The sequence below is a fragment of the Eublepharis macularius genome, chromosome 3 (genome assembly GCF_028583425.1).
Source record: "Eublepharis macularius isolate TG4126 chromosome 3, MPM_Emac_v1.0, whole genome shotgun sequence".
In the NCBI taxonomy this organism is placed as follows: Eukaryota; Metazoa; Chordata; class Lepidosauria; order Squamata; family Eublepharidae; genus Eublepharis; species Eublepharis macularius.
The window spans coordinates 87,919,396-87,944,140 of NC_072792.1; the positions used below are offsets into that span (position 1 = coordinate 87,919,396).

The 24,745-nt window shown below is 44.9% G+C and overlaps 1 protein-coding gene across 2 annotated transcripts; it reads left to right on the top strand.

Annotated features, from left to right (window-relative positions):
- The first annotated feature begins 8,030 nt into the window (after positions 1-8,030).
- On the top strand, positions 8,031-11,742 carry LOC129326490 (uncharacterized). Of its 2 annotated transcripts, none has more exons than XM_054974668.1 (4): positions 8,031-8,825; positions 9,074-9,377; positions 10,653-10,718; positions 10,813-11,742. In XM_054974668.1, the coding sequence occupies exons 2-4, from the start codon at positions 9,302-9,304 to the stop codon at positions 11,307-11,309; spliced, it is 639 nt and encodes a 212-aa protein (XP_054830643.1). In that variant the 5' UTR covers positions 8,031-8,825; positions 9,074-9,301; the 3' UTR covers positions 11,310-11,742. Both variants share the same exon structure in this region; 1 of them encodes a protein (XP_054830643.1).
- The last annotated feature ends 13,003 nt before the right edge of the window (positions 11,743-24,745 follow it).

Sequence of the window (24,745 nt, forward strand, 5' to 3'; positions counted from 1 at the left end):
GTGTTCTCTTTGAATTAAAGCTGATTCCCCCTGTTAAAATTGCTGCTTTGGGGGGGGGGGACGACTTTATGGCATTATACCCTGCGGAGGTTCCTTCCCTTCCTAAACTATGCCCTCCTCAGGTTTCACCCCCAAATCTCCAGGTACAAGCAGGAGTCAGCAACTGTAAGACTGGGGAGACTGAAGATGGTGGAGCAGCAAATGTCATATGCTAGAATATAAATGATAAGGGGCTTCTAAGCAGGAGGAGGTTTGCTATTAGAGAAAGGGAGAAACTGGAAATTTCCCACTGGAAATTGCCTCCTGCTCTGTGCTGATCCCACCCAGGTGAAGGTATCTTTCTAAACCATTTTTCTCTTATAATTACAGGTGCAGGCAGGCAAAAAATGTGGGACACAATATAAATGGGATGAGCAGGATTATGCCTCTGGCAAAGTTTATTATTGGTGGCAGGGGTCATTTCGTAGAAAAAGATCTGGAGGAACTCATTAGCATAACTCATCAGCATATGCTACGCCCCTTGCCATCACCAGAAGTGTGTCATTAGCATAACTGATTTGCATATGCCACACCCCCTTTCATCACCTATCCTGGCTGTTATGGACCCAATCCTGGCCATTCAGGGCCAAAATTGGGCCCAAAAAGGCAAAAAGGGGCTGAAAATGGCCGAAAAGGGGCCCAGAATGGTCAGGATTGGGCCGCTGCTGAGCAGGAGAGTGATCCACCACCCGTCAGAGGCCCAATCCGGGCCGTTTCAGCCCCAATGCAGGACAAAATGGGCAAAAAATGACCGAGAGGTGGGCAGGGCCACCTGATTTGACCTCTTTGGGGAACTGCCGAAACAGCGTTCCGGCGCGTTCCCCCTTGAAATGAGCCCTGATTGGTGGGATTCTAATCATACCATGAATAGTAAAAATACCACCGTTTCCTGGTCTGTGTCGGTGGGTGGGGGGGTCGTGTCCCCCATTTTTTGCCTGGCTGCAAAAATTATAAGAGAAAAATGGTTTAGAAAGATATTTTGTTTACATATACCTGTCATTGTTGTACCTTCGGGCAGCAGTATTTGAACCCTTGTGTGAATTTCTACATGATACTGTTGGTTGCCACTGTTCCGGTCTTGTATAACTTTTGATTGTACATTTTCTAGCAAATTGCACTTTTATGCACTTTATTCCTTGACTATATTGGATTGAGAGACAGGGTAAAAGCCGGAACGAGCCAGAATGTGCCGGAATGGGCACTAAAGAAATGCCAGTGCCACAAAAAATAGTGGGATGTGTTAGAGACGCTCCAGAACAATATTTTAGAAATGATAACTCTGGACTAGCACCCTTTTATTAACCCGTTCCATGCCAAAAAGCTCCCAGAACAACATAAAACAGCCCGGAACGGGCACTAAAAAAACACCAGTGCCACAAAAAACAGTGGGATGTGTTAGAGACACTCCAGAACAATATTTTAGAAATAAAAACTCTGGACTAGCACCCTTTTATTAACCTGTTCCATGCCAAAAAGCTCCCGGAACAGCACAAAACAGCCCAGAACGGGCACTAAAGAAATGCCAGTGCCACAAAAAACCAGTGGGATGTGTTAGAGACACTCCAGAACAATATTATAGAAATGAGAACTCTGGACTGGCACCCTTTTATTAACCTGTTCCATGCCAAAAAGATCCCGGTACAGCACAAAACAGCCCGGAACGGGCACCAAAGAACGCCAGTGCCACAAAAAACAATGAGATGTGTTAGAGACACTCCAGAACAATATTTTAGAAATGAAAACTCTGAACTGCCCCATTTTTATTAGCCCGTTCCATGCCAAAATGCTCCTGGACCAGCATAAAACAAGCTGGAACAGGCATGAAATTCCAGTGTGTGAATTTCTACATGATACTGTTGGTTGCCACTGTTCCGGTCTTGTATAACTTTTGATTGTACATTTTCTAGCAAATTGCACTTTTATGCACTTTATTCCTTGACCATATTGGATTGAAATACACATTTTTTCGGGACAGGGTAAAAGCTGGAACGAGTCGGAATGTGCCAGAACAGGCACTAAAGAAATGCCAGTGCCACAAAAAAACAGTGGGATGTGTTAGAGACACTCCAGAACAATATTATAGCAATGAAGACTCTGGACTGGCACCCTTTTATTAAGCCGTTCCATGCCAAAAAGCTCCCGGAACAACACAAAACAGCCTGGAATGGGCACTAAAGAAATGCCAGTGCCACAAAAAACAGTGGGATGTGTTAGAGACACTTCAGAACAATATTTTAGAAATGAAAACTCTGGACTGGCACCCTTTTATTAACCTGTTCCATGCCAAAAAGCTCCCAGAACAACACATAACAGCCCGGAATGGGCAGTAAAGAAATGCCAGTGCCACAAAAAACAGTGGGATGTGTTAGAGACACTCCAGAACAATATTTTAGAAATGAAAACTCTGGACTGGCACCCTTTTATTTACCCGTTCCATGACAAAAAGCTCCCGGAACAGCACAAAACAGCCCGTAACGGGTACTAAAGAAATGCCAGTGCCACAAAAACCAGTGGGATGTGTTAGAGACACTCCAGAACAATATTTTAGAAATGAAAACTCTGGACTGCCCCGCTTTTATTAACCCTTTCCATGTTAAAAAGCTCCCGGCACAGCACAAAACAGCCCGGAACGGGCACTAAAGAAATGCCAGTGCCACAAAAAACAGTGGGATGTGTTAGAGACACTCCAGAACAATATTTTAGAAATGAAAACTGTGAACTGCCCCATTTTTATTAACCCGTTCCATGCCAAAATGCTCCTGGAACAGCATAAAACAAGCTGGAACAGGCATGAAATTCCAGTGCCACAAAAAACAGTGGGAAACAATACAGAGGCTGCTGAAAAAGTTTTTAAACCTGAAATCACTGGTAGTGGCATGCTTTTATTAACTGTTTGCCTGCCAAAATGCTCCTGGAGCAGCATAAAACAGGCTGTAATCAGTTTTGCATGAATGAGTGCAGCAAACAATTAAACAGACAAACAAACAAAGTAGTGGTAACCCTTAAGGAAACTGGAGCTCGATATTTTAGAAATGAAAACACTGTAGTATCATGTTTTTATTAACTCCCTGTTTCAGTTTTATTAACTTTTTTCATATTGAGGTTTTCAAGAAAAAAACATAACACCAATCTCTAAGGCACACCAACCAGCCTAATTGTCAGTCCTTGGCAAGGAGATATCCAAGTTCTCCGCAGCAAACACACGGGTGATTTGGTTGAAGTAACTTTTATTAGAGATCCATCAGGTTCAAGGTGCTCAGACAGCGGAATTGGCAGAAGTGATGTGTTAAGGGAAAGGATGGTTAGACATAGGCTAATGTCCCACCCTCAGGGAAGAGGCCCATTGAAAGTCTGGCTAGAAACCCAGATACAAAAAGTACCATAGTTAGACTATAGTGACAGAGTGAGTATGAAATCATTCCTGTTCCCAGAGAAGACATTGTTTAGGCTAGGTGCAGTCACAATAGCAGGTGCCACGGGACTCTTCACATACATTTAAGTTTCATCCACAGCTTTTCTGGGTGGAAAGGAGAGAGAAAGTTGTGTGTCATCCACATATTGGTGACCCTCATCCAAAATCCCAAGATAATCTCTTTCAGTGGTTTTGTGTAAATCTTTAAAAGCGTTGGAGACAAGATGGAAACTTATATTTGCTTGTGTATTTTCTTTTTTTAATTTTTTTAAAATGTATTTTAACACTAGCAACAAAGTCCATTTTATTAAAATGGGCTCTAAAAAATGAAGCACATTCCGGAAGGACAGGCCACCTTGCCTGGTCTTCTCGCCACAGCACGCCCTCCAGAGGGATGGGCTGCCTTGCCTGGGCTTTCTGCCACAGTGCACCCTCCAGAGGAACAGGAAGCCTTGCCTGGGCTTCCCACTGTGGAGACACCCTCCAGAGGGATGGGCCGCCTTGCCTGGGCTTCCCACTGTGGAGACACCCTCCAGAGGGATGGGCCGCCTTGCCTGGGCTTCCTGACGCAGTGAACCCTCCAGAGGGACGTGCCACCTTGCCTGAGTTGCATGCCGTGGTAACACCCTTTGGTGGTGCACCAGGATAAAAAGTGAGTTGTCACCGATACAGCTTGCCGGGCTGTTTTGTGTTGTTCCCGGAGCTTTTTGGCATGGAACGGGTTAATAAAAGGGTGCCAGTCCAGAGTTTTCATTTCTAAAATATTGACTGGCTTTTATAGCCAGGCGTGGTTTTCAGCCAGCTTTTTAGCATGGGTTAATAAAAGGGTGCCAGTCCAGAGTTTTCATTTCTAAAATATTGTTCTGGATTGTCTCTAACACACCCCACTGTTTTTTGTGGCACTGGCATTTCTTTAGTGCCCGTTCCGGGCTGTTTTGTGCTGTTCCGGGAGCTTTTTGGCATGGAACGGGTTAATAAAAGCGGGGCAGTCCAGAGTTTTCATTACTAAAATATTGTTCTGGAGTGTCTCTGACACACCCCACTGTTTTTTGTGGCACTGGCATTTCTTTAGTGCCCGTTCCGGGCTGTTTTGTGCTGTTCCGGGAGCTTTTTGGCATGGAACGGGTTAATAAAAGCGGGGCAGTCCAGAGTTTTCATTACTAAAATATTGTTCTGGAGTGTCTGTAACACATCCCACTGTTTTTTGTGGCACTGGCATTTCTTTAGTGCCCATTCCGGCCCGTTCCAGCTTGTTCCGGCTTTTACCCTGTCCCCATTTTTTCATTGGTTGGTCCTCTTATTCATTTTTTTTCCTATGGAACCTGGCAACTGCACATATCAGATAGTATTCGTGCAATGTCTGAGCAAGCAGAAGACTTGATGGCTAGTTTAGATGGATTGCAACTTCCAAGATTTTTCTGCAAGCAAGGGTACACATGATATTTCTAGAAAGTACTAGCATTTATTTAGCGCCCATACCGGCCTGTTCCGTGGTGTTCTGGGAGTTTTGGGCAGGGAAACGGTTTTAAAAAGCATGATATTTTCATGTTTCCCCCCAAATAATCTTTGGATCACCCCAAATCACACACCCCTGAACTCCAGAGCCTGTCCCCCACAAGAGGACATGTGCTGGTGCTGATCCAGTCTCTGGTTCTGGACCTAAGGCCTCGCATGTGGCCTGCCACCAAGCACCCAGTATTAGACCTTTTTTGAATAAGGAAATGGTGAAAATATAAGCCCCCTGCAACCCCAATTAATCTTTGGATCACCCCAAATCACACAGCCCTGAACTCCAGAGCCTGTCCCCTACAAGAGGACATGAGCTGGTGCTGATCCAGTCTCTGGTTCTGGACCTAAGGCCTCGCATGTGGCCTGCCACCAAGCACCCAGTATTAGACATTTTTTGAATAAGGAAATGGTGAAAACATAAGCCCCCTGCAACCCCAAATAATCTTTGGATCACCCCAAATCACACACCCCTGAACTCCAGAGACTGTCCCCCACAAGAGGACATGTGCTGGTGCTGATCCAGTCTCTGGATCTGGACCTAAGGCCTCGCATGTGGCCTGCCACCAGCAATGGTCTCCTAGCAAGTTGGAGGGAATTAGTAGAAGGAGAAGCTTGCAAGAGGAGGAGTAACTTTTTCACTTATGTCACAATTGGGATTATAGTTACCAGGTCCAAACGGAAGAGGATGTTGAAGGGACAGCAGCTCCTTCACGGCAAGAAGAGGAAGAAGGGGCTCATGAGAGCAAGTGTGACCACTTACAATCAGGCACTCAAATGGATAAGTTAACACTCCAGTCCAGGCTGCAAAGATGAGCAGGCCCAAAACATGGCCTGCTTTAAAACAGAAGCAGTTCCCAATACAGGTTTCTGGGAGGTAGAGTAAATAAAACATCAACGCTCCGGAACCAGAGACTGGATCAGCACCAGCACATGTCCTCTTGTGGGGGACAGTCTCTGGAGTTCAGATCTGTGTGATTTGGGGTGATCCAAAGATTATTTGGGGTTGCAGGGGGCTTATATTTTCACCAGTTCCTTATTCAAAAAAAGGTCTAATACTGGGTCCTTGGTGGCAGGCCACATGTGAGGCCTGAGGTCCAGAACCAGAGACTGGATCAGCACCAGCTCATGTCATCTTGTGGGGGACAGGCTCTGGAGTTCAGGGGTGTGTGATTTGGGGTGATCCAAAGATTATTTGGGGTTGCAGGGGGCTTATGTTTTCACCATTTCCTTATTCAAAAAATGTCTAATACTGGGTGCTTGGTGGCAGGCCACATGCGAGGCCTTAGGTCCAGAACCAGAGACTGGATCAGCACCAGCACATATCCTCTTGTGGGGGACAGTCTCTGGAGTTCAGATCTGTGTGATCTGGGGTGATCCCAGATCACACAGTTTTTTCCTGCTGCAGCTGGTGCCCCTTTCTTCTTATTGAATTCTTCTGGGGGCATCCTATTTTGAAGCTGTTTACTCAAGATTTGGGTTTTGTAGGCTGACCCAGTACAGGTCCACTTAGAGTGCTGAGTCTTCTGAATATGGAGGTGTATAATATGTGCCCCTGCAAACTTCATTTTGGAGTGTAGAGCTTTTCAGTTTTCCCACAATATTTTCCTTTGGCTTTGCGAATAAGGAATAAGGAACTGCGAATAAGGAACTGGGAATAAGTAACCAACTTCAGCTTCGTATCATTGTGGTGTTTTCACTTTTAAAATCTTGCTCTCCAGTGTGTGTAATGCTTCCCACTGTTTTCTGTGGTACTGGAATTTCTTTAGTGCTCGTTCCAGCCTGTTTTGTGCTGTTCCAGGAGCATTTTGGCAGGGAAAGGGTTAATAAAAGCATGCCAGTTCAGTGTTTTCATGTCTAAATTCTTGTTCTGCATAGTCTGTAATGCTTCCCATGATTTTTTGTGCTACTGACATTTCTTTAGTGCCCGTTTCACTGTGTTCCGGGAACCTTTTGGCAGGGAAAGGATTAATACAAGCAGGCCACTTCAATATTTGCACTTCTAAAATCTTGTTCTGTGTTGTCTGTAATGCTTCCCACTGTTTTTTGTGGTACCCGGCATTTCTTTAGCACCCATTCCAGCCTGTTTTGTGCTGTTCCGGGACCCTTTTGCAGGGAAAAGAGTTAATAAAAGCATGCCAGTTCAGTGTTTTCATGTCTAAATTCTTGTTCTGCGTTGTCTGTAATGCTTCCCGCTGTTTTTCGTGGTACTGGCATTTATTTAGTGCCCGTTCTGGCCCATTCTGGCAGGGAAAGGGCTAAAACGCGCGCCAGTTCAGAGTTTTCATTTCTAAAATACTGCTCTGGAGTGTCTTTAACACATCGCACTGTTTTTTGTCGTTCCGCTATTTGTTTAATGCCCGTTCCGGCCTGTTCTGGCTTTTACCCCATCCCTATTTCAAAGAAACTTCATTTGAGAATGAATAAAAATAAAGTTTTATTCACTTAGATTGTGTAATTTGAAATTTTTATTGTAAGATAAGCTCTCAACGGAGCAGAATTTTCTGTATATTTTCAAGTATACATATGTTGTTTAAATGTGTAAGGAAATGTGCATGTGGAGATACCTCTACAGCAATGGGGAGTAGGGTGCAATAGAGTCATTGGTGCATTTCGCACTCAGTTTTTAGCTCGCGTTTGCACCTGTATTTCATCCCATGTTTCTGTGGATTTCACACTCAGGAAGGAGTCATGGAATGCCAATCCGCAGCATGTCAGTGGTTTCTCCGATTTTTCCTCCTGCGGACATACTGCGAAGTTAACGTTCATTCGCTGCAAAACGGCTCCCAGCCCGCAGTATGCTAGTGTGAAAGCGTTTGTCCCTTTTTTGCTTCCCTAACCCCCGATTGGACAGTCTGCCGGTCTAGCCACTCCCACCGGCCGCAGCTCTCAAAAATTTTATTCCGCCATTTTTTTTTCTGTTCAGTGGGGGCAGTAACGTTTAAGCGTTCACTTCATTCCTGTCCTGACCTATTTTCCCTGACGCTCCGATTGTGCTCTTTCCAATTAGCAGCCTTCCAGCACAGCCACAAATCCCATTTTCTCGGGGGGTTTTTTTTGCTGAGGGGCATTGCTCGAGAACCGAAAATCGGGTCATTTGACCAAGGCGGACCAGTGAGAGCTCGAGCAATGCTTGGCGGGAGAGTTGTTCATGTCGTGATTGTGCGCACATGTTTTTTCCGACAATCAAACTCCCGATGGCCACAAAATCCCTTTTTTTTCTCACCCTTTAAACTGAACATTTTAACGTTTAAACGTTCATCACACAACAAAAACGACATCAGGAGAGGGGGTTGCGTGCTGCGAGACACGAAAATTGGGTCATGTGACCAAGCCGGACCACTGAGAGCTCGAGCACTGCTGGGCGGGAGAAGTTCATTCCTGGTCTATCTAACGGCTCAGATGGCGATGCAGAAAATGGCTGGACGAGGAGTGTCGTGGAGGGAGAGGGAGACACTGGATCTCATCGACTTCTGGGGAGAGGAGAAGGTCCAGGAGTCACTGTCAATGTGCCACAGAAACATAGACGTCTTCGAAAAGATCGCGGAGCAGATGGCGGCAAGAGGGCACAAGCGCACGGCTTTGGAATGTCGGACGAAGACCAAAGCGATGCGCCAAGAATACAAACGAGTGGTGGCACACAACTCCAAATCCGGAAATGCACCCACAACGTGCCCATATTATGCCCAGCTACATCGTATCTTCAGGGGCGATGCCAGCATCAGGCCACAACGGGTGGCCAGAAGCCTCTCCCTTCCGCGCGCCGACACTCCGAGACCAGTTCAATTTGAGGGGTCCGAGGAACTGTTTAGCCACCCGATGGTGACCCTGAATCTACAATCTGTGGATGTCACAGCAAACGATCAAGGTAAGTATGTTTCCTGCTGTTGTGGGTCAAGCGGCAGAATCCTGGGGAGGGATGTGACCACTAGGCGAAACGTTATAACGTTACAGATAGACAATGCCCATTCTTCCTATGAACTTTGCCGGTGTGAGGCCCTTGCCAAAGCAATCTATCTGTGTTGGCACTTGTAATGGTGGGTGTGTGAAGAGGGGCCTAGGGTGGGGGGATGTGGTGGGTATGGATTTTTCAAGTGATCCTTTGCTCACCTGCAGATTTATTCCGTGAAAAACAACTAAAGCAGAAGCAAGCCTGAAGTCACAGTAATCAACAAGTTTGGACATGCACCGGTGACATTAGATGTGTGGGAACCTGTTATCCTGTGACATCGTCAAGCCACTTGGGAGTTCACATCACTGGACAATACATGTTATTCTGACAAGAGTCTTCCATTCATACTCGCATCACTAATATCCAAACTTTCCTAAATATAACTTACGCTTATGTTTCTTTCAGGGGCTGCATCTGACCAGGAACAATTGATGGAAGCATGTGATGGGGGAGAGGTGGGAGAAGAAGGTAAGATCGAGTGCCATGATCCTGTTTGGCAGAGTGGACGGGGTGCATAAGGCAGAGACACCGTTGGCATGAGGATTTCTGTTCTTTCTAGATAAAGGTGGTCTTAGAAGGGCATTAGGATCATACTGTCATGAATTAACTTAATTGATTTGAATTACTTTGGATGATTGATTTAGAGGGCCTCCACAGTAGAGAAGACAGTCAGCTTAAAAATGATGTTTGCCAAAGTCATTACGGAAAGAAAGCAACAAAACTGTCTCTCGCTTGACGGTGCACGTGGGTGCACCCAACATTCACAGTGGAAGGTTGGGCACCGACAAAGCACATAACTCAACTTCTGCATTGTCAAAGAACATAATTGTTTTCAATTACCTTGCTCTTACTTGTATGCCACTTCAACTGTTCAAGCATTTAAAGTTGCCAGTCTCCAGAAGGGCTTGGAATCTTCCAGGAATTACAGCCGATCTCGGGACTGCAAAGGGGGTTTTCCCTGGGCACAATGGCATCTAAGTAGGACAGATTCTATGGCATAACATCGCATGCTGTGGCTGAGCTTCTGCCATGCACAGGCACTGCACCCAAATCTTTATGGATTTCGCAAACCAGAGCTGGCAACCACACATGAAGGTTTGGGAAAAGCAATAATTTCTTTGATCACATCACAGCCTCTATTTTTCAAAAAAAAAACTGAAGGCGGAATTGGCTGGCTTGCCAATCCCACCTTTTTTGGGGGGGGAAACCCTGTTTTTTCATAATCAAAGAACTATTGCTTGGCCCAAACATCCATGTTTGATTGCTTGAATATATCTTGCATTGCCTTTGAGAACATGTGCGCCAACTTCGTGATGTTCCCTCTTCTGAGTGCGGATGGTGTCCCCGGAAACCACAAATGATGGTTCATTGACATGTGAAGTGGCATAACCGCAAGTGCTGTCACTCATTATATTGCTTTCTGGGCTGGTGACATATCTTGAGGTTCTTAGACAGAGAAATGTCAGTCTCAAATTCTGTCTACAAGACTCTTTATCTGGAGATGCCAGGGATAGAATCTGGAACCTTTCACATGTACAGCATTAACTATAATAATTTGGGCTGAATTGTGGCAGCATCCACACACTGTGAGACTCGCCTCCGCACTTGCCCTTTCAGTCCACCTCGCTCTAGTTTTGTCTGCTCTCACTGGCTGCCGCTTTCAACTAGAAAACCAGATTCAACCTCTGGCATCACAATTCTAACACAATCATCAGAAAAAATTTTTCCTTTGAATTCCCACAGATTCGGACTTGACTCAGGTGGATGAAATCCCGGAGGAGCATGAGGACGGCGGTCGTCAAAATGTGGGTGAGTGTGCTTTTGCGGTCGTGATTCCTTCCACCCTTTCTAGAAACAAATTTCTCTCTTACAATCACACCAATTTCTCAATTCCTGGTTTCAGTCGCTGAAAATCAGCCCGTTGAAACCGCACCAAAAACCACGGCACAGATGTCGCCTGCATCTCGGCTAGAAAAGGCTAGAACCCGAAGCAGACGTGTGGCCTTGCTTAGCACCGTGGCAGAAAAGATGTTGTCTCAGGCAGAGAGAGAGGAGAACAACAATGCCAAGGAAAGAAAACAGACATTGACGGAGAGCCGAGAGTGGCGCATGCAATTTCTGGAAGCGGAGCAGAGAAGGCATGAGGACACAATGAGGGAGGCACAAGAAGACAGAAAGGCTTTCATTGAGGCGCAGCAGCAGAACTGTGAGGGCATCAACAGAGCGGTCAGTGCCTTAAGCTCCCTAACCGAAATTTTGCTGGGGGGAAACCGTGAGCAGAGTCACCAAGCCATGCCAGGACCATCATGTGGAAGGGGAAGTGTGCATAGATCTTCACAGGAGAACCCACCCAGAAAGAGGTGCCGTGTGATTAAACCCAGCAAGAAATTTGATTTGTGAAAAACCTTTGAAATGTGAAATATTACTCCTTTCTGGGGAAGTTGAGCAGGGCATGGGCCACGGCCAAATCCATTTCCCATTTACCTTTTTCCACTCTCCCACACACCCGCTGAGAGTGTGGAATTGCCTGGATCAACCCATCACAGCCCCAGGGACACAAAATTGGAGGAGGGAAGAGGAGGAGAGGCAGGGGGAAAGAACAACTCAATTGCATTGAGTCATCAGAAAAGGGAGATTGTTTGGTCCCGGTCACTTCATGTGAAAGTTGACTTCGGCAATAAATAAACATTTCAGATAGGTTTCACAGTTTGGTTGTGGATAGGTATTATTTGGTCTGAGAAATTTTAAAACATGACTACCAAATTTATTGTGTGTGTTTATTGAAAATTTTTTACTGTTAACTGCTATAACATAACCAAACTATTTATTGTTTGCGCCGTTTAAAACTTTTTACTGTTAATCATTAAAACATGATCACTGTTCCTTTGATTGATGGATTATTTTGTCCAGGTCATTCCTCAGCTTGCCGATATCCTCCTTGGTTTCCTGTCTCAAAATCCTCAGCTGCCTCTCAAGGCCGTCAATCCTCCTGTTGGTCTTTTTCACTGGGAAAATAAATATTGCAGTCACTGAAAGGTAGATCACTAACCATCACCTCCCATTGAACCCTGTCTTTGGAGGGTGTCCAGCACGGTAATTTGTAATAGCTGGTCTTTTTGTCATGACAACTTTTGCCGATATCAAACACCATTGCAGTGCAATCCTTTGACTGAAATGGCATGCGTCAGGGGAAATTTGTGGTTGTTCCTAAGGCAAGGAAAAAATTCTACTCTTCCCCAGCCATTTCCCTTTCCACCCCAATTTTAATCTGGCAAACAATGCCCAACACATTGGATAAGTCATGGTTGATATGGTGCCTTTAAATTTTTTTTTCATTTAAAATAAAAACTCACACACACGGAGACATGTTGCCACCACCTGCTTCACTTTCCCAGCAAGCTCGACAACATGATCCACTCTGAGGGAGGAGGAAGCACCCGCAGAGGGGCTGTCTGTGGTCGTTTGGGGTTCCTGGGGAAGGTCACCGAGCTCGGACACTCTGTGCTGTGATGAGGTTCCATCTGAAGCGGAAGTTTGGGGCACCTCGGTAAGCAGGGTTTCCGGATCCACTGTCTGGGATGATGAGGTGCCTTCACCGGGGCTATCTCTGCCAGTGGTGGTTTGTGGTTCCTCAGCAAGGTTTGTGATCTCTAACGCTCTGTGGGAGGATGAGGTAACCTCTGATGTGTCATATCTGGCACCAGAAGCTTGTGGTTGTTCAGCAAGCTCGGGAAGATGTTCGACTGTGTGGGCTGCTGAAGTGCCTTCAGAAGGGCTGTCTCTGGCCCTTGTGGTTTGGGGACCCTCAGCAAGCTCCATGAACTGTTCAGCTATGCGGGAGAATATGGTGCCTTCTGAGGGACTATCTCCGAGTGCAGTGGTTCGGGGTTCCTCCGCTTGCACGGCTAGCTGTTCCACTCTGTGGGAGGAGGTGGCTCCATTAGAAGGGCTGTCCCCGGCATCATCATTGCGGGAATCCTCTGTCAGGTCAATGAAGGGCTCCATTCCGTGGGTGGAGGAAGTCCCTTCTGAAGGGCTATCTGCTGCCGCGGTGGTTTGGGGCTCCACAGTGAGATCTATGAATGCGTCAATGCTGTGGGAGGACGGGCTGCCCTCTGACGGGCTTTCTCTTGCATCAGTGGTTTTGCATTGCTCTGTGTGGGGGAGAAAAAGCAAGCAACGTCTAAAAGAGTCCAGTGGCACCTTTAAGTCTAATCAATTTTATTGTTGAATAAGCTTTCGAGAACCAAAGCTCTCTTCATCAGATGCCAGATCAAAACAGTTTTGATCAGGCATCTGATGAAGAGAGCTGTGTTCCTCGAAAGCTTATGCAACAATAAAATTGGCTAGTCTTAAAGGTGACACTGGACTCCTTTTTGTTTTTGCTACCACAGACTAACACGGCTAACTCCTCTGGATCTGTAAGCAATGGCTGTAATTGTGGGTGAGAGAAAACATAAACCCTCCACACATGATAGAAACATGATAACACTAAGCATAATTGATGGCCCACCTTGGTCCTCAGACGAAGAAACCTCAGAGGGACCTCCCATCATCGCGCCTTCACCGCTGGTTTCCTCCTCCATTGATTGATTTTCCTCTTCCTCGTGCCCCTCATGCTGGCGTGTTTCGCTGGCCAAGATGGTCACCTCATCCTCTCTACGGTATGATGTTGCTGCAGAAAAAAAAATTTGTGGTGTGTGTCAGCCCCCAAAATGAATAGGCGAAGTAATGAAATCATCCATCCAACAATGCAATCACTGTTCTCGACCAGGAGTTGGTGGTTTAGATTAGGGCAGAATTTCAGTGGGTTTGCATGTGTCTGGAATCCAACCCCTCTATACGGGAAACAAGGCTCTGCTTCAAGGGAGGGGATTCATCAGCATATATGCACTACTTGCCAGGCTAGGACTTTGGCACATATCTCCCCAAACAACTCTGCCATCACTTTCCTCCTACATTGCTAAGAAGACTCCGACCTCCGAAAAAGGAGGGAGGGTTGCCAGCATTGCAACGTTACCACTTTTCCTGATTTTGTTTTTGTGTTTTTAAAAAAAAGTTTTAGCAATGTTCCAACATATGATGATACTCACCCTCATGATGGCGGTCCTCCCAACGAGGACGGCCAGCAGCCACCCAAAGCCGCATTAGGGAACGGTGATGAGGTATCTGCCCGCTCCGGCGCGGCAGACCTTGCCAAGCCTCGAGGGAGTCGTAGAAGTCGCACTTTAGTCTTTTAAATTTTGTGCGGCACTGGTCTGGTGTCCTAGCATAGCCTTCTGCCCGGAGCTCCCTCGCAATAGCAGCGTATGCCGATCTATTTCTCTGATGCGTGCTAGACATGAGGTCGGGCGCGAAGCCCAGACGGAGCACAATATCCAGCAGCAAGCACACCTCTTCGTGCTGCCAGAAGGTTCCCCTTCCTCTCCGGTACGGCATTCTGACTGTCCGAAACCGAAGAGAGCAACGCTGAAACGTCTCTGCAGAGGGCTCCTTCAACGTTTCCTTGCCCCTTCCCCGAAAACAGTTTCTGCCAGCAAGGATCAGGAGGGAACACTCTCTCAAGTATCGATTACCGATCACCCGCAGGAAGTAACGCACGCACGCACAGAACATTGGGCCGAAAGTCATTGGCCGTCCAGGATCTGGGCGTGGACACGTCGACAGGCATTTTCTTAACTCCCTGGCCTTGTGACTAAACGTTTCAACGTTTATCCCTTTAGATTTAAAAAAGAGATGGCTCATACAAGTCCAAACACGCCACGAAAAAATGTCATGCAGACAGGGGTGCGATCATGGGGGGAAAAACCATGAACATTGCGGGAACAATGGGGCAAAACTTGAACAGTGGGGAATGGAGGAAACCACACAGGTGATTGCTCAGCAACCTTGGGTGACAAGGCCAACTGTCAATCCAAACCTGACATTCTCATGCTGCCACTGCCTTTTTGAAGGCCACCGCTGGTGGCCCAAAAAACCGCCCAAAACAATGTACCAATTTGTGGATTATCAAGATAAAATAACAACTACAGGCAGTCTGGATGGACAAAGGATTTTGTTCGTGGCAAGGAATACTCTTGACATGCAGTATTTATTTTTCTTATCACATTTAGGACCGTATTGCTATGGTCCCCTCCCCAAAATGTATCTTTGTAGCAGTGCAGTAATGCGGCCCTGAAAAGCACTTTTGGGGTGACTGCTGCAGTCCATTTAAACTGCCTCTTGGGCAAGCTGCAAATTGTCACCCACAATTATCGATCACCTCTGCTTGCCACTGCATTTAGGCAGGTTCAGTGTGTGTATTGGTGGGTGGATGACCAGTTTAAGAAACTTGGAGACCCATGCAAATTTGTTCACGTGTCTGCCACTGTTGGCCAAGCCACTATTGACAAATGACACTTGAAGGGCAAGTGTGTTTCTCCCAGTTCACTTGTCCTCCACACAATCCACCTGCTGTTCAAGCGTCATTTGAAATTTTTTTCTTCGTCCTGATTGTTGAGGAGAACGCGCATTCAGTGGTGGGAACTCAAAAACAGCAAACAGTTTTGAAAAACTGTTCAACATCACTCCTGCCAATCTTTGCATGGGAGAGAAAAACCACACACTCAATTCAATCTACAGTAACTTGAAAGAACCAGACCTGATTGCTCATGAATTGATATGTTCAAATCAAATTTATTTGTCATTTCTCGGTGACGTTAAAGAACATGAATTCAACACTTCACAGCAGCACGAGTCAACCTTTATTGCTGTGATCGATTTCGTGATGATTGCTCAACAACAAAGCTTGATGTCTTGGTGAACATTAATCACTCGAATGTCACAAACTGAAGCCCGCATCCAAGCATGCGGAGCAAACCTGGAGGTGGCACAAGATGCTCTTAAACAAACTAAAGCTCAGCCACACAAACATAAATGGCTGTAAAAACAATTTTGGTTATAAGAGGAATTGAGATTGCACACATGACATCCGACGCTTAAGTGGTGCACAAATCCAGAAAAAACAAAGCACACCCGGGGAACATGCAATGGCAAGTGAATTACTGATGCTGCACTTGACTCAACATATGCCTGGCGAGGACATCGCGAACCACCTTTCCCTGCTCCAGGTGACGTCTAGGCCACACGGGGACTGGTGGTTGGTCCTCTGTGAGTTGCACCTGCTGCAATGGTGCATCGTCCTCTACATAGCCATGTCCCTTTTGCTCGCACAGATTATGGAGGACAACACATGCTACGGCAATGCTGGTGACATTCTCCTCTGCAACCAGCAGGCATGATCTAAGACACCTCCAACGGCCCTTCAACCGACCGAAAGCATGTTCGACCACATTTCTGGAGCGGGTCAAACATTTGTTGAAGTGCTGCTCCGCAGGGGTGGATGGTGTGCCGTAAGGCTTCATCAGCCATCTTCTCATGGGATATGCCGCATCCGATATTATTAGTGGAGGCACAGCAACCCCTTCCAAAGTAAGACATGGGTTCCCCGGCACAAATGCCCCAGCATCCATGGCTTCACAGATGGCAGAATTGGCAAAAACAAAGGCGTCATGGTTGCGGCCACTCCAACTGACCTCCACATCAATGAATCGCCCTGTATGGTCCACTGTTCCCTGTATCAGGATTGAGTTGAACTTTTTTCTGTTGCTATACTCATGACCTCTTCCCTTGAATTGGCAAATGGCGATGTGCGTGCCATCCACTGCCCCAATGCAGTGTGGAAATCCAAGCTGCTGAAACCCAGCCATGATCTGTAAAGAGAGTTAAGTTTAAAGCATCTAGAAAGTTTCAATCAGCACACAGACAGTCAGACAGAATCTTGGAAATCTAAACACGAGTATTGGTTTCAATCATATTTATAAATTTAAAAGTCATCATATCGTATTCATATTCCTTGTTTTAAACAGCCGGAACTTAAACAGGTTAAAACATGCAGCCAAGGTCCAGGCATGAGATAGGGGGAAACTTACCTTTGCCACATCTTGTCCCAAGCAGACTAGTTTGCTGAGCAGCTCTGCCTCGATAGCAAAGCAAACCTCCAGAACTATCCCTGCGACTGTAGACAGTCCCACGCCGAACTGGTTCATGCAGCCCCGGTAGTGGTAGCAGTTGGCCAGGTACCAGATAGCAATGGCCACTCTCTTCTCCACGGGGATTGCACGGCGAAGTCTGGTATCCTGCCTTGCCAGTCTTGGGCCAATGCATGCCACCAGCTCATTGAAGGTGGACCGTGCCATGCGAAAGTTCTGTATCCATAATTCGTCATCCCATATAGCGGTGACAAAATTGTCCCACCAATCATTGCTTCTGGGATAGACCCAGTAGCGTCTTGGAACACGGATACCTGCCAGCGCGATCCATCGTGCTCGTGCTCTGCTGCTTCGGTGGACTCGCTGTGGTTGTTGGTGTATGTCATGCAGAGCCCACGAGGAATGCCTTGTCCTCCTTCTTTTGACCACACGGAGCCAAAAGCTGTTCGTGGCTTCAATCGATCGCCTCAGATAAATGAGGATTATTTGAAGCCAGGCCAAAATCAGAGCTTTCACAGCAAACATCGTTGCACAATTTCGAAACGCGGAAACGCATAAACGTTACCACGCTTGCGCAAAATTTAAAAAAAAAAAAAAGAACATTCCCCTCCCATCGGAACACTGCGCATGCCGGCCAAAAAAGAGCGCAACAAATGCGAGCCAATTGAGGCGGGTGTGAAAGCGGTGGGTGAGAAGATTTGTCAAACGCCAACTCGAAACTTTCTATAAGTGTGAAGAGCGCAGGTGCAAATGCGATGCAGACGCGATCGCATTTGCTGCGCAAAAAAGGCGCGGTAAGCTCCTAGTGCGAAATGCACCATTGTGAGAAAGGTATTTTGTCTTTATAAAGAGTTTAAAGGAAGTATTTCATGGGGAGCAAAACTTTACAAAAGATAATTGTCTGTACTTCCTAAGCTATGGATATGAGAGCGCGTGCACACACACACACATTTGTGGAGTCAGAAAAAGTAATCATCTCCTGACTAAGGACTGTGGGGATATGGAGAAAGATATTATTTGCGCAAAGAAAAGGAGAATAGCAGACAAAACAAACACAGGAGAAATGCTGGCCATTAATTCTTAATCAGAGATTATATTATCATGTGCAATTTATACTATGCACCTTATCTTAAATGTGTGTAAATATGCTGCAGTCGCTAAGTAGTAAGGGAACTTCTTACAAGGAATATCATTTTACGTCATGCTTAGGTGCACATTTCGTTATTATTCCTTCACGTGTTCTTGTGCTAAGTGTTGATGTCAGAAACTAATTTTGGATAGGATAAATCTTCCAAGATCCATTTTTATTTAATATAACTAGTTTTATATAAAGCTGTATATGGCAAACAGCTATACAGTACTGCTTTTTGCTGAAGTTATAATGGGGAAAACAACCACTTATGCTTTCCCCCTAAACTGATAATGTCACTATTTTATTTTGGTGTATCAATTTGTTCTTTTCAAAATAAACTTAAGAATTCAGAGATGTTGTTTTCTAATTGACTTCTTACATTGATTTCCCCAAATCAGTTTCTGTGTAATTACAGTGGAAGGTCCTTATTTTTGGTACAGTTATTTTTTGGAAACCAAAAGAGGGCGATGCACAGACAGATCTGATACACATTTGTTGGTCTCAGATAATTATTCCTCCCCATTCTATTCTCCTACAAATAAAACCTCTACTTTGCTCATAGTTACGCATTGAAAGGAGAGGCTGGTTGAGTACAATTAGGCTGCTTCCACAGGGAGACAATTCTCTGCATGGGTCTTTTTGCTGCTGTAAGTGCAGAGGCACAGTATAGATGGAACATCCGCATGGACAGTTTTGTCCACCCTTCCCTTAGTGCTACACAGCTGCCATTCCCCCATCCCCCCACCACCACAAACTACTGGAGAACTTCTTTGAATTTTTTTAAATCTGCAATTGCTATAGCATTGCAATGCTCTATTGAAACAATGTACTAGCTTTCTTGAGTTCATAGCTTTCATATTTTTCAAAAGTAAGTTTTCAAAGCCTCTGTTACAAAGTTCTATCCACACTACAAAAATGCTAGAGACTCATTTTTTTTTACAAAAAAAGGGAAGTTGGGACCTCAGAGAAGCTAGTACATTGTTCCAATATATCACTATAAATCCTATAGTAATCTAGAGATTATCATTTTTTTAAAAGCCCCTCAAAGGCCCATTGGTGGTGTGATGGAGAAAATGGCAGCTGAGAGAGGATGAGGAAAAGAAAATGATGATAATGTAGATGAGACTGTAGATAATGCTCACTTTCCCATTCAGATCCCTAAGTAACATGGTTGGACAGTGCTCTTCCAAAAAAGGATTAGAAAAAAAATTAGGTTTGAGAAAAAGTGCCCTAAAGATGTAGAAAGGATGACTGGAGCATAATTAGATCACAATGTCCTGTGGATGCATCAGGAAAAAAAAAAACAAAATACTGCATTTTGGTAGCTGAAGCAGAGAAAACCCTCTGTGAGGAAGCAGCTTTTGACTGGTAAAACTAGGATTGCTGATCTGTTTATTTAGTGATCTTGTGTGTATCCACCAGGTGGAAGGAAGTGTGTGAGCTTTAGGTGACAAATTGTCTTGAGTGAGCTATGCCAGAGAGATAGCAGAAATCTGGGGAACCAAGATGGAATGGATTTGTATTAGCGATTAGAATTGCACATATGATCATTGGAACCGTTTTAGTTATTGCATGTGTTACTGGGCTTGTGGAAGAGTGTTGGTGAATAAGGCAAAAGAAGATGAGAGATGCAATAGATTAGAATCAGAATTCAAATGCCAGTCAATTGTCCAATCAAAGATTTTCAGTTAACTCTTTCCCCCTGATTATTTGACAATGGCCATTTTCACACTGCTTACCGGCCACAGAACATCGCACCAAGCTCTTGGAACAACAGCATCTTCCTGGCGTGATTTTGTGCAAGAATGGCAGGACTGTTGTTCCGGGAGCTTGGGGTGATGTTCTGTGGCCAGTAAGCAGTGTGAAAATGGCCAGTGTCTGACTAATCTGAAATAGCCCAAATGCTATTTGTGACCCAAATGGTAATTTAGGTCACCTGGGCGATGACCTAAATTACCATCATGTTCTCATATAAACAAAAGCAAGAGCAGAGAGCTCTGCCTCCTCCTCAGAAAGACCTTCAGTATGCAAGGCACATGTTAAAAATGGATGCATTTTCTGTGCTTCGAGAGTGATCAATATAAAGTTACTATTTCTATAGCAGTCTTTACCCAAGTTCCTCACCCCAGTGAATAAAGAGTCCCCTGTACTAATAAGTAATGTTATAGCCCACATAAAATGATAGGGGACAAACCACATTAGCAAGTTTGGGCCCTAAAAGCAAGCAACAGACTTGCAAGTGAACTTTCTATCCTTCCTAGAATTAAAACAGGAAGAAAGAAGCCTGTTAAAACTTCTTGGGTTATTTATAAAAAAGAAAGAGCTTGAAAGCAAATTCCATTTCAATACTCTGCTCTAAGACAATCTTGTGGTTCAGACTGACAGCATTCTTGTTTCCTGGAAAGAAACATTTATACTCCACACTCTTCTTGCTTACAAGTTTTAGGACTAAAAAACATTAAAACCGCTGAAGTCCATTTTAAACACCAGACTCTTGTCTTATTGGTTTCAGTTTCTGAGTGATTTTACATGCTGTAAAGTATTTTATTTCTAAATTTTCTGATTTTAGGTTTTACATTTATAATGTTTTATCTTATTGTAAGGTTTCCCAGGGGGCAATGCTGAGGGTTGTCTTATGTTAACTAATTAATTCTCATAATTTTGTATTTACCCTCCTGAACAATTCCAGTTTTACTAAAGCCCTATTTTCTTTATTAAAATGCTCTGAACAATTCTGTTTTACACATTCTGTGGAATGATAGAAATGTGGGTGCCTTTTAACTTAGATGGTTAATCTAAACTATCATATTGCTTTTTCATATAGGATTCTCCTATGATGGCATTTCATGAACAGACAACCTAAAGCAAAATAATTTCCATGGGAAACATGATGTTCTGCTTGGAACCATGTTCTGTGCTGTGCAAATGATCCCAGAATCTTATCTGTGCCAATCCAAACATGAGCAAATTATGAATCAGTCACCACTCCCCCTTAAAACAGAGCAAAGAGGTTGTATAATAAATGACAAATAAGTTGGCCGTTTTAAGTATTGCTGTGGCTATGGATGACAATATGTTCTCAAAAATTACTGTAAAAATTCACAGGTTGCAAACAATATTATAATATTTGTATTATATATTTGTAATATATTTAAAAATGACGACTCCCAGTTTTGCTCAGAAGTACTCTTATGTGGGAATAATAAGGTATAGTGCTAGGTAGGCCACACTAGAAGATACACAGTTGTTAGAAAGTGGTTAGCAAGTTGTTATACTGCTTGCTCAGCCTGCATGTTTTAAGCAGGTGATTATTTCAAGGATGCACTTGCTTTTTCTTGCTGTCTTATCCAAAAGAAACTGATAGTATAACAGATGCTCTCGTCTTCCCATTTATTTTTTTACAGGAGATGGAGATCCATATTGGTGTTAGGAAACAGTGGTCACAATCAGACATCACAACAAAACTGTTCATCTGTGATTAGCATGAATGCAGTTTTCTGTATTACTCACACACCCCTCTTGCCTCCCCTTCCCATCATTTGCACAGTGCAGTTAAAGGTTTCCTGATTTGGGAAGCACTGAATCAAGCAACAGTTTGCCATGCCTTGTCGAAGGCTTTCACGGTCGGAGAACGATGGTTGTTGTGGGTTTTCCGGGCTGTATTGCCGTGGTCTTGGCATTGTAGTTCCTGACGTTTCGCCAGCAGCTGTGGCTGGCATCTTCAGAGGTGTAGCACCAAAAGACAGATCTCTCAGTGTCACAATGAGAGATCTCTGTGACACTGAGAGATCTCTGTCTTTTGGTGCTACGCCTCTGAAGATGCCAGCCACAGCTGCTGGCGAAACATCAGGAACTACAATGCCAAGACCACGGCAATACAGCCCGGAAAACCCACAACAACCACAGTTTGCCATGCCATTTGAACAGCAGGCAGTTCTCACTCTGAAGGGGGCGGGGGTGCATCTCAGCACGGTGAGTCCCACCAATCAGTAAAGAAGACAGGTCTTTATTCCAAACTTCCTGTCTTCAGTGGTGGGGGTCACCATACTTCTCTGTTTGTTTCCTGCCTAGAAGAGGAGCACAAGCTTTTTAGCAGAGCTCTGCTAAAAGTCTCTATCTGCTAATTATAATTTTTTCTTCTTAATTCTGCTCCTGAAATTTCAGCTTATCAATCAACAACCCAATGTTCTTCCTACAACCTTTTTTCCTTTTATCAAGAAGAGTAAAAGAAAAAGTAAGAACCCTGCAACTTTAATAATACCATAACAAAAACAAAGGCAACAACAAGGCAGATCCGGCTACAGATGGTTTATTTTCCTCTCTGGAAGACCGAGATTCCCTTCACTTTCAAAGGTAGGAAGCTGGGATCAGCCTCTCCACTCATACACTACCACTGTGCTGAGGGAGAGCAGTGCAGGAGGCCAAAACCAAGTGTTGACATGGTCTTGATGGGGAGGAAAAGGGTCTTTTTTGGTGGAAAAATCAGAGAGCAGAACAGCACTGGATTACTGATAGTCAACCTGGCATGTCTTCTGGAGGGTCAAATGGGAGGTAGCCTAAGGGCTTCACAGCCTCTCAGCAACCTACATGTATCCAGAGACTACTCTGGAGAACAAGGAGGAGGAATTTATGTTGCTATGGCAGGCACAGCACCAGCATCCTCTACAGAGTGCCAGTGGAACAGATCTCAATCTCATGTCCCTCCTTTCCCTTGCTCCACCCTTTTTCCTCTTCAGGTGAGAAAATGCCAAGAGTGGTCCTAGGCCCAAGTTGGCATGGGGCCAGACTGTGACCTGCAAGGCAGCACAAGTCTATGCCATCATGCAAGCTTAGGCAACCATCCTCCAAACAGGAATGTAATTGCCAAACATTGGATTTTTGGTTTTAATAGCCCTCTTCTGGGAGAGAGAAGGGGGAAATATATGAGAAAGAGGGAGTGGCTCTTGAGTAAATAACAATCAGAGCCTATTGGCCGAGTAGAGCTGCCAACCGTCAGGTTTTCCCAGAATTACAACTGATCTCTAGAATACAGGGATCAGTTCCCCTGGAGAAAGTTGCTGCTTTGGAAGGTGGACTCTATGGCATTATACCTTGCTGAGGTTCCTCCCCTTCCCAAACTTTGTCTTCCCCAGGCTCCCCCCCCCCCAAATCTCCAGGAATTTCCCAGCTTGGAGCTGGCAACTTGATGATCAAGATGATTAAGGTCCTAAAGCTGTTGAGCATACTAATCTGAACAAGAGGAGGGCAATCCCATGGCTAAAGGATCATCCCCTCAAAAGAAAAAAAACCTAACTACACAAAATGCCCTTCATATTAAGTGGAGGCTAAGTGTCAAAGGCCCTTTACCTAACAGTGCCCTGGATCACCTATCGTGACCATTCTTTCAGGATCCCTCATGGCTAAGGGCATCAGCTTGCTTTATTCAGTATAAGGGCCACAGAAAACTCATCCTTGACTGTCAGGTCCTCCATCCTTGGGCATGTGAATTATCACTGCTTATATTTGAGGAGGATAAGAGGACTAGGGAGGATGTCGCCAGAATCCTAAGGTCTTCTCACTTATAATCAAGCTTGATATTAAGCACTGGGATTCTCCTCAGAGCTAGATCCTTCTTGGTTGCGGCCCACATGCTGACCAACTATAAAATACAAGGTCAAGGAATGTTCTCCTAAGGCTTACTAAGCAAGGAGAACAAGGCTACAGTCCCATGTGTCTCATCCCTTTGTGCTGTAACAAATTTAGAACTGATCCTCATAGATCCTACTGGCCCAGATAGGATAGTGACTTGGGTCAGGCAAGAACTTTTCTCTCAAGGCAGCTCCAACACCTATAGCAAGCCAATTGCTTCAGTTGCATCACAGCTGATGTCAGGGCATGTTCTGTAGCACCCCCCCCCCCATTTTTTCCTTCATGTCTGAACAAAACCCTATAAAGACAGAGGGGTGAAAGGCCTGCCAAGCTCGTTAGTCCTCCTCTCAACAAGTTGTGGAAAGGAGCTATGTGGTCTGAAGACATGTAATACAGCAATTCTAATGAAGCAGTTCTAATGAACCTAAGCACTAAGCAGGCCTGGATCTGGATGGAAGACTACCTGGCAATCCTATGAATCACCAAATCCTGGTTTCCAGGAAGACATCAATGCACTCTAAATGCTATATAGTGCCTTTTAGACATCAGAGTAGTAGAGTAGGCCTTCCTATTTGAACTGCACTTAGAATGGGGACTGGAGAGTTCTTTTGTTCCAGAAATTCCCTGAACATTTAATGAAATGCTAACTACTACGGATGGAGACACTAGTTTCATTGCAGAAATTCTGTGGCACAATCCTCTCCTCTTTGTGGTATCCCTACCTAGTCAGTGGGAACCTTGAAGATGTGCCCACACAGGCACTCACTATTCGCCAGGACTCCATCTCTGGTCCAGTCACTTCCCCCAGAGCTTTCTCAAGGTCTTGCTGGTCCTCCTCTGTCAATATGGGAGGCACATCCATCATTATACTGACAGTCATCTGGTTCACCTGCTTCCAGATAATGGGCATTCAGAGACATTGTCACCTTAATCTATGGCCTAAAAGCACACTTTTTTATTATTAAGTACAGAAAACTCTCTGGACTCTTCTCAACAAATTCCTTGTAAGTTGCAGCATAGAAATCATTTAGACAGATAAATAATAA

Excerpts from the sequence above, each read along its gene's own strand:
- LOC129326490 (XM_054974668.1), top strand. The coding sequence starts at position 9,302 with ATGTTTCTTTCAGGGGCTGCATCTGACCAGGAACAATTGATGGAAGCA. Across the intron at positions 9,378-10,652 it reads GGGAGAGGTGGGAGAAGAAG|ATTCGGACTTGACTCAGGTG; the intron begins GTAAGATCGAGT and ends GAATTCCCACAG. Across the intron at positions 10,719-10,812 it reads CGGCGGTCGTCAAAATGTGG|TCGCTGAAAATCAGCCCGTT; the intron begins GTGAGTGTGCTT and ends TCCTGGTTTCAG.